Genomic DNA, 9,664 nt, shown 5'->3' on the forward strand with positions numbered 1-9,664 from the left:
AGGGAATCAACTAGTGGCTTCGCAACGGCAGTCCACACTTCCGGCGGCTGGAAAAACTCACAGAGACATTTAAACCTTTTCTGGGCACCATCGTGTGATTCACCAGTGTAAAAAATCAAACACAAAACCTGCCGCGATGAAATACAGGCCTGAAATTCGTCTCCAACAACTAAACCACCCCTTAATGGTTGACATCGATCTAATATTGGTAAATACATAACAAAATAGGTTTATCAAACTTGGAAAATATGCAGACATAAGTTTAATCAAACTATGGAGCGTATTAATTATTTAATTTATATCGCTTGTTGAAAAAAACTTCGGAAAATATTGGTTGATAGACCTCAGACCGTTAATTCATTTAAACAGAATCCAACACCTAGATCTTTCTATCCCTGCTCTTAATTTCTCCCCCTCATTTTCTTCTAGAAAATCTAAATCCCAACTCATTAACTTCTCAAAAAATAAAGTAAAATCCCAACTCATTAATTTATATAGAGAAAATTGGAGTAATGGTGTCTAAAGTTTAAGTCAATTGAAGCTTTGGTATTTAAATTTAAAAGAGAAGGTATTGGCTCCTTAAAGTTGAGAAGAACTTCGTCCTCAAAATACTTTATGGATTTTTTACAGAACTTCGTGCTTATGATTGAAACTGTTCATATTACAAATAACTTTGTAGAGGTCATCTCTATAAAAAATAAAAAATAAAATCCAGTTAAAACTAAAATCTTTTAGTCAATCAATTGTAACAAATAGATAAATAGTTGAAAATGCTTTTAAAATAACATCAACTTGACATACTCTAATGCTGGCTCAATCACAAATTGGTACGATTTAGATTTGGAGCTACATTGATCTAGATTAAAACGCTTTCAATAAGAAGACCACTAGACCCTTTGATCTCTTCATTTTTTTTTTTATGGAAACCCCTTATCTAAAATTTCATAATTAGGCCGCATTGAGTACGCGAAAATGAACTCACAGCAAATGATTTCCCATGTCTCTTCCTCGGGGAAGGAAAATGCAAAATTTCTTTCCTCTGTTGGTTACGATGAAAAATTAGGTTGAAAAATACTACTTTTTGCGGATATAATTACCATTCGTCAATGTTAACAGGATATCTTTGTCATAAAAAGAAAAAAAAGGACAATTAATGCCTTTTTATTCCTCAAAGAAAGTAAATTGTAGCAATAATTTTTCAATTTTAATCAAATTGGAACAATGATCCTTCAATTAAAAATGCATTACTATTGATCCCTTAACTCATCTAAATGTGTAGCTATGGTCTTTTTCGTTAACTTTGTTAGAATTATGTCAAAATAAGTTATATTGGAAGGACCATTGCTACAATTAGGGTCCCTCTAAATTATGTTGGAATGACCATTGCTACAATTGGGGTCTCTCTAAATTATGGTTATTTTTGTCAACTTGATCATAATTTTGTCAAAATGAGTTATGTTGGAATGATCATTGCTACAATTAGGTTAAAGTTAAGGGACCATTGCTCCAATTAGATTAAAGTTGAGGAGCCATTTCTCCGGTTGGATTAAAGTTGAGGGACCAATAGTAATGCATTTTTAGCTGAGTACCATAACTGCATGTTTGAATAAGTTGAGGGATCAATAGTAATGAATTTTTAGTTGATAAACTATTGTTCTAATTAAGCTAAAATTAAAAGATCATTGCTATAATTTACTCAAATACCAAAGAGGGAGGAGGGTTTCACTTTCCCCTAGTTTTCTATCAGTCACCAATCATGGGAAATGCAACAGTTTCCCATTGTCAAGCTTCTTTTCTCGAGTACCAAACGTTGCCTTAAACTCAAAACTCTCTATTATTTTAATAATTATTAATATTTTTTGAAAAAAAATAAAGTTTAAAATATAGAAATTCTATTGTCACATGGGATCAAAAGGACAGTATAAAAAGAAAAGAAAAAATGTCAGTTAATATTACGGTATAGTGATATTTTTTTCATTTGTAATGTAAGATTTACTTGTAAGATCTTAGGTTTGATTCTTGTTAAACACGAATTTAAATAACATTATTATTAATATATGTAAAACTTAACCCACTATAGGATAGTTTAGATAATATCGATTGCGGATGAAAAGAAAAAAGAAAGAGATAAATCAGCATACAATAATATTCATTAGGGCTCGGCTAGCACGATCTCATACTCTCCCACTCACTTCCGAATTCCGATGCTCCACCGGTTTCTGGTTTAAATTTAATCGTTATCATACAATCTCCTTCTCCACAGTTTCCAATTGATAGTGGTTTACGCCGAGGCTTTTCACTGACAACCGTTCCGTTGAGAAGCTTCAGCCTCGCCATTGCCGTCGACGGTGAAAGCACTACTCTGCCTCTTTCTCTCTCTCTCTCGGGTTGGTAGATTTTCCCCTTTTCATTTTTCCTTCAGGAAAATCCTTTTACAAGTTTGATAGCAAAACCCTACCTTTTCTCTGGTTCTCCGTTGGGAAATTCAAAAAATATGTTGCCCAAATCGTACCTTCCATTTCTGTATCCTGCATATTTGATTTTCTGTTCGCTGACGTTGTATCATAAACTCTAATGTGCACACCAACTGTTTGATAAAATGTCTCTACTGAAAGTTCCAGTCTTGATATTTTGTTTATGTGAAATTGTTTCTCTTTTGTGTACCCTGTGTGCTAGTACTTGCTGAGCACTTCTTTTCTTCCGTTGCATATGGCATTGTGCACTAGTAATTTGAAATTTTCACCATTTGAAAATTCTGTGTAGAATATAATTTATGGTTGATTTTTGTATTTGTTTATTTAGCATTTCCACTAACAAATGTTGGGTGATGGGGATATAGATGCACAATAGACCAGTACATGACCTTGAGCTTTTGCAATGTGGTGTTGTTGTTTTATCTGAATTTCTACTTTGTGCGTCAATTTTTCGTAGTCAGGTGAATTCTTCGCTTGTGCATTTGCGAGTTGATTGATGGGGCGTAGCGTTTCAAATCATTCAGAAGAATCTCCTGTTGGAGAGCATGGGTCTCCTTGTCGTAGGAGGAGCCCATCTAGGAAGATTCCATCTCAAATAGAAAGATCACCTACTCGACATAGGAGGTCCCACAGGGGTAGTCCTCCAGCAAGAGAGAAACATTCGAGTCACCCTAAGTCTCCGAAGCATGCAAGGTCCCCGTCTCATCCTGGTCGCTCTCCTTCTCCCCGAACAAGACGGTTAAGAAGAGCTCAAGCTGAAAGAGAGGCTGAGAGAGAACCTGAAAAGAACAATGGGAGGGGAGCTGATAGGGATTTACAGAAGGAAGGGGGTTCAGTGAGAGATGTTGGGAGCAATAGAAAGGAGAGACGGTCGGGAAGAGATGATACTTCACCGTCAGATCGACAGCGCAGGAGTAAGCATCGATCTTCCTCACCTCAACCTGCTGGTGATACTAGAGGTGAGGAGAAAGTAATTGAGAAAGAACGTGAAAGGAATCATGGCAGAGGAAGTGTTAGAAGTATGCAAAGGGAAAAGGGTTCAGATAGGGAAACTGAGAGTGACAGAGTGGAGAGAAAGTCAGGAAAAGACAGTGCTGATCACAGGTCTTCAAGATCAAGACATGGGCGGTCTACGTCTCCATTAGATCGGCACCACAAGAACAGACATAGATCTCATTCACCTCAACAAGCTGCCAATACCAGAATTCGTGATGAGGTGTCTGGTGATATCCACACCTTCAAATGTCTTAAGCCCCCCTCCCCTGATAGTTTTATTCCGTCTTTGAAGATTTTTACTTCTTTAATTTCATTTTTTTTTCAGTAAGATGCTTCTAGATTGGCAGAGGTTCTTTTGCATAGGTTTATGTTTCAGTAACTTCCATTTCAAAACATTTAATCTCTTTTTTTAACCCACCCATTAACTCATACCAAGGAGTGTAAAAGTGGAAGTGGCAGTATGTCTTAAGACTTATTTTAATGAAGCAGAGCACAAAAGATTAGTCAGTTAGTCATTAATTACTTTAGTTTGACAAAGAAAATCATTAATTTATTTGGCATTAATTGTGGAATAATATCTTGTGATGCTTTTAATTGATTTCTGCTTCGGTTTGCATTGATTCTTATGTAAAGTATCTAACCAGAGGTAAATATCTTCAGGTGCCAAATTCAAGAGGAGCTGAGCAAGGGTGAGTTGATCTGTTAAAACTTTTCATGTTCTGTTTATTGCACTTTGGTATTTTTAGTCATTCTACTTATTAGTTTTGGTGATTGAGAAGAGATAAAGGTGAATAAAGCAATACGTTCTTAATTAACAAGAGTAAACCTTCATGATGTAGTAAAAGTAATAAAACATGTCAGTTTCTTAATAATAAATAAGATACAGGGGTCGATGGAAGAAATATGAAGCCAATGTTTGTTAATTTTAAAAGGGTGAACCTTCATGTATGTCAATTTTCTAGGCTAGATTTCACTTAAACATAGGTTCTACACTTTAGACGTTGTTGATTCAATTTTTTTCAAAGACTGAGTGCTCGCATTTTGATGTCAGTAAGCCTGGGTGTAGATTTTGATGAGCGGTTGGTTGCTTTCTTGGGCAGGGATGCTGAGAATGATGCAGTAGCAATGATGAAGGCTGCAGAGGAAGCCTTGGAAGCAAAGCAAAAGGTAAGTAATGCATAAATAGCATTCTTTCTTGAATCATAACTATCTTTTACTTTCTATTATTCATGCTAAATATTTTGAGCTCCAGTTGCAAGCTGTGTTAGATAACCCTACTTCTTTTAATTCCAAGTATCATTTTAGTGCATATTATTTGATTGATTGTGTGGAAAGTTGCAGTTGTATTTACCTTTTGTTCTTTTTACTACTTGCAGCAAAAACCTTCATTTGAGCTATCTGGGAAGCTTGCTGCGGAAACCAATAGAGTCAATGGTGAGATCTCCATTTCTCTGGGGTTTGATACAGAAATTTGAACTTTTCTATCTTATGGTTTTGAAAATATTTGTGTTGAAAATGGGAAGAAACAGATCCACTAATTAGAAGTTCAGAACCCATAAAGGGCTTAGTAGAGTACAAGTTGGTCACACTAGGAAACTAAATAACAACCAAATCACTTATATGGGAACCTATATGTCTCAGTGAGAAATTAAATGACAGCCCCTGACATAACAAGGATGCCAAATTTTCTTATTACTTATATCCTATTTACAAATATTTGTGTCTCTAAATTTTGCACATAGAAATTGTAGAGATTTTGCATTTCTATTTGTTTGTTATTATAACAAATAAAACGAAATTTATCTTTTTTTATGTGGTTATTACTTTGTCAGGTGTAACGCTATTATTCACCGAGCCTCCAGAAGGACGAAAACCTACTGTGAGATGGCGGCTTTATGTTTTCAAGGGTGGTGAAGTTTTGAAAGGTAAATTATCTACTTGTTCTTGTGCCTTGTTTGCAACCTTCATGTGCTTTGTTAGTGGTGACACACTTAGAGGTTATGACTAGTGATAATGAGGGAGCTGTTAAGTACTGACGGGTTTCTTCTTTTTAAATGTGCAATGCTTCAAAAGAGCGAATGTGTCATGTCTCATTAAAGTAATCTTTTTGGGAAAAGTAATGATTTTCTGATTTTCTTAAGATCCAGGCTGCAAACCCACCATGAGGCATCAATCTTCATTTTTTTTAATCAAGGGGCCATAGGCTTGTAGGGAGAACTAGTTCTATGTGAAGAAGGATAATTGCTCTTGCTCAAGAGGAGGTAGATGTCGTGTGTTCTTAATATCCATACAGTATCTTCTATCACACATTTAACTTTCCAGATAACATTGAAATATGAGACCAGCAGCCTGTAGTAATTATTTTCCTTGTAATAGAAACATCTTTAAAGTTCCAATCAGTGATTGACTTGGGTGCAATGGTGTGAGTAATGAATATTGGACAGTTCAAGAAATATTTGATTGTTTCAGACTTTTCGTTAAAATGTAATAAATTGCAAGTTTTGCACATATGGTGGTTGTACATTGTTGTGTTTACTACTCCTCGAAGTTTATTTTATATTTTGAGACAATGCTAGTTTTCTGTCCAAAAGAGAAAAATATAAATCTATATAATATACTGATAACTGTTTTTCTTGATGCTTTTGCATCTTATTGCTCTTAACACAATATTTTGTTTAAACTTTATTGACTTTGTATTACTGAGTAGACCAGTCAAGTTCCATTACTTAGGTGAGCATATTGGTGTGTAGTGGTTACCATTCCCAAGGTGGGCTTTTCCATATTCTCTGCTGGGTTTTCTGCGTCCATGTCTTTGGGGATTTTTTTTTATGTTGATAAAAAAAGTTCTCCTTGAATTATGGTTCGGTTCTGAGATGTTTATATATGATTTGCAGACCCCCTTTACATACATCGTCAAAGCTGTTACCTTTTTGGGAGGGAAAGAAGGGTGGCAGACATACCTACAGATCACCCATCCTGCAGCAAGCAACATGCTGTTATACAATACCGGTAAATCTAGAATTTTGCAGTCCTATATTTGTCATTTACATTCTTGGTTAGCAACTAATATCTTATTTTATTTTTCTTGTCATACCAGCCAAGTTGAAAAGGAGCAACCAGATGGTATGTTATCAAAGGAAGTAAGGTAAGACAAAGTTACCTTGCGGTTAATTCCATTAATTTGAGAGTGAATTTTTCAAATCTCATATCTAACTTCTTGTGTGCACCACCATAGGCCTTACTTGATGGATCTTGGAAGCACAAATAAAACTTTTCTCAATGTAAGTGGCTCAATAGATTATATTGTTTTACTATTAATAATAGTTTTTGCATTTATGTTGCATAGAGAAAGCTTGGTTTTACTGTATTTGCAGGAACTTGTATTAACATTTGCTTTGCCGTTGCAGGAAAATGCAATCGAACCTCAACGATATTATGAACTCATGGAAAAGGATACAATCAAATTTGGTAATAGTAGGTATGTCACTAATCATAATCTAATAAGAGCTTTGCAATGCTTAGATTGTTGTCTCCCAGATATTATCTTATCTTTATGTTGGTTTTAATTTTTTCTTCTTGACTGATTGCTGTAGCGATACTTGCAGTTGGATGACTGAATTGAATTTGTTTGATTTAGGAGGTTACTATTTTTGGATTAAGTTGAAATAATTGGTTTTATAAGCCAATTTAACTCAATAAGTTTTGTTTGGTTCAGTATGCGCTGTGTGTCTGTGTAATGCTTGTTAAATTCAAAACTTGTAACATACTGAATGATTCGTGAAGTTGTTAGATCATCTCGTAATTGGAGTTGGCTACAACGTTGCATTTGTTTCGTGGAGTGGGTTACTTTGGAGTATATTCCATTCCCCTTCCCATTCTATTATTTGTAGATGGTGGGTATGGCGATTAGGAAACAACTATAATTCTCATGAACGGTCAAACTAATTGAAATCAGTTTAAGAATGACACGCATGGTGACAAACCAGAGCTCTAGAAAACTAGTTTGAAACACAAGAACAGTCAAATATTCACACTTACGTGTTTGCAAGTAAACACAACTGCTATAAGTCCCAAGTGATTCGAATTTCTTGGTTGGCTTTATTTTCAAGCCTGAAAGATGATTTCCTTGGTTATGTTGGTTGATTGGGCAAAACTTTTGTATATCTCTCTTCAAATTTGTTCGTTCGTTTGATATGATTTGTAATCAATTCTGTACAGCTAATATTTATGTCACATTTTTTGACATCATCCTTATAATTTGGTTCTTGCAGCCGAGAGTATGTTCTGCTGCACGAAAACTCGATGGATTGACGGCTACAATTTGCGACGTACCTACTTTTCTAACATGCGGAATGTATAACGTATGGACCTCATATAGTTTTTGGCAAATCAGATGTGTGGACATGAGTAGATTTTACAAGGATGTTACTAGAAAGGATGCATGATATGTTGCCGCAGTCGTGGAGTATACTAAAGGGTGACTGAAGTACAAATTGGAATTTTGTTTGAAGACCGTGACCATTGAGGCCAAAAATGGAGGGAAGCGCGGAAATCACTTTCTTTTTTTTAAGTAATTTTTAACTTTGTGTTTGGATATTTCTTTCTTTAAGTAATTTTTAATTTAATTTTTTTCTTAGGGCTCAGTTCATGATCTTGTTTTGGTAAAAACTGGATCTGCTCCCCTCTTCTTATTTTTGGTTAACTTTCCCAATTCTTTTTCTGTCACAGTAACCTTTTTTCGTTGTTTTTCAAGACATAAATTTCATTTTTTATTTGCTCTCAATAAGCTAATAAATCTCACAGCCTTTAAAAAAATTAATCAAAAGAAGAAAAAACGCTTCAGTGTTGTAGGCCTATTTAACTAAACTATTATAGGGGGAGGCCGGCATAAATAAGAGAGAGATTTAATTGTAAGGTATGTGTTGTATCACTCAATTGTGCTTTTATTTATAGTAGTAGGATAGGTTAAATCCTTATTCTTTTAGGATTACAACTTTAATATGATATTAACTACTAAGGGGAATATTCAAAGATATACATTAGGGTTTACACAATCACATTTCTATTCTAAATATGATTGCAACAATCCCCCTTGAGTGTGTAAATACTCAAACAAAACATCGCATCAGATCTTCAGCATATAAGGTAGAACAGTTGATGAAGTTGGCAGCACAACGGGCGAATGTGAGTCTCAAATTTAAAGAAAGTATGCATTGGTAGTAAAACTCACAAAACCTCGTTATGATAAAACCCAAGGTGGGAGAAAAACTTATAGACTAAGAAGAAAAGTGAGAAGTATGCATAATATCTAAAACAAACGTCAAACAGGACGAAAGTGGTTAATTCATTGGAGTATGATCATCCCAGGATGGGTGCCTCATCAAAACCTCGTAGGGTAGCAAAAACTCAGTGGGAAAAATGCTCCTAATCGTAAAAAAATGAGTACATTAAGATCAAGTGAGTATGCTTCTGGATACTCCCCCTGAGTTAGACATAACTTCCAAGTAGAGAACTACAAGCGATTCAACTCAGATAATTTACGCATATCAATTCCTTAGACAAGCTTCTAAAAAGTAAACTTGGGCAATGACTTGGTAAAGAGATCGGCCAGGTTGTCCTGGGAACGGATTTAATTGACTTCAATGTTCTGATGCTGTTGTTGCTAGTGAGAATAAAAGAACTTTGGCGCTATGTGCTTGGTGTTGTCTCCCTTGATGTATCCCTTCTTTAATTGCTCGATACATGCTGCATTGTCTTCAAAGATCGTCGTAGGAAAGTCAACGATGGAAGTAAGATCACTAGTGCTTCGAATATGTTCCATGATTGCTCTTAACCAAAAACACTAACGCGATGCTTCATGTAGGTCAAGAATCTCAGCATGGTTTGAAGAAGTTGCAATTAGCATTTTCTTGGTAGACCTCCAAGATATAGCGGTGTCTCCAAAGGTAAAGACATAGCCCATTTGAGAACATGCCCCATGTGGGTCAGACAGATATCCAGCATCTACGTAACCAATAAGGCGGGAATCAACCTGAGTACCGAAGGGGGCAGCACCTCTCGAGGATTCGTGGGTGTAGAACAAGCCCAAATCCGTCATACCCTTGAGGTAGCGGAAAATGTCTTTAACACCATTTAATGTCTGCGTGTGGGCGCATTGTTATATCTAGCCAAAAGATTAACAGCGAATGAGGTGT

The 9,664-nt window shown here is 35.6% G+C and overlaps 1 protein-coding gene across 2 annotated transcripts; it reads left to right on the top strand.

The window, feature by feature from the left end:
* The first annotated feature begins 2,068 nt into the window (after positions 1 to 2,068).
* Positions 2,069 to 8,181, top strand: LOC137742509 (uncharacterized). Of its 2 annotated transcripts, none has more exons than XM_088680062.1 (11): positions 2,069 to 2,387; positions 2,932 to 3,690; positions 4,131 to 4,159; positions 4,571 to 4,637; positions 4,847 to 4,904; positions 5,303 to 5,395; positions 6,365 to 6,479; positions 6,568 to 6,615; positions 6,706 to 6,751; positions 6,878 to 6,948; positions 7,742 to 8,181. In XM_088680062.1, the coding sequence occupies exons 2-11, from the start codon at positions 2,971 to 2,973 to the stop codon at positions 7,779 to 7,781; spliced, it is 1,287 nt and encodes a 428-aa protein (XP_088536188.1). In that variant the 5' UTR covers positions 2,069 to 2,387; positions 2,932 to 2,970; the 3' UTR covers positions 7,782 to 8,181. The 2 variants fall into 2 exon arrangements, with proteins under 2 accessions (XP_088536188.1, XP_088536189.1); XM_088680063.1 differs by having other exon boundaries at positions 2,114 to 2,387; positions 2,936 to 3,690.
* Positions 8,182 to 9,664: the final 1,483 nt, after the last annotated feature.

Source organism: Pyrus communis, chromosome 11, assembly GCF_041283825.1.
Source record: "Pyrus communis isolate YQ-2024b chromosome 11, ASM4128382v1, whole genome shotgun sequence".
Classification (NCBI taxonomy): Eukaryota; Viridiplantae; Streptophyta; class Magnoliopsida; order Rosales; family Rosaceae; genus Pyrus; species Pyrus communis.

Excerpts from the sequence above, each read along its gene's own strand:
- LOC137742509 (XM_088680062.1), top strand. The coding sequence starts at position 2,971 with ATGGGGCGTAGCGTTTCAAATCATTCAGAAGAATCTCCTGTTGGAGAG. Across the intron at positions 6,480-6,567 it reads CATGCTGTTATACAATACCG|CCAAGTTGAAAAGGAGCAAC; the intron begins GTAAATCTAGAA and ends TTGTCATACCAG. Across the intron at positions 6,616-6,705 it reads ATGTTATCAAAGGAAGTAAG|GCCTTACTTGATGGATCTTG; the intron begins GTAAGACAAAGT and ends GCACCACCATAG.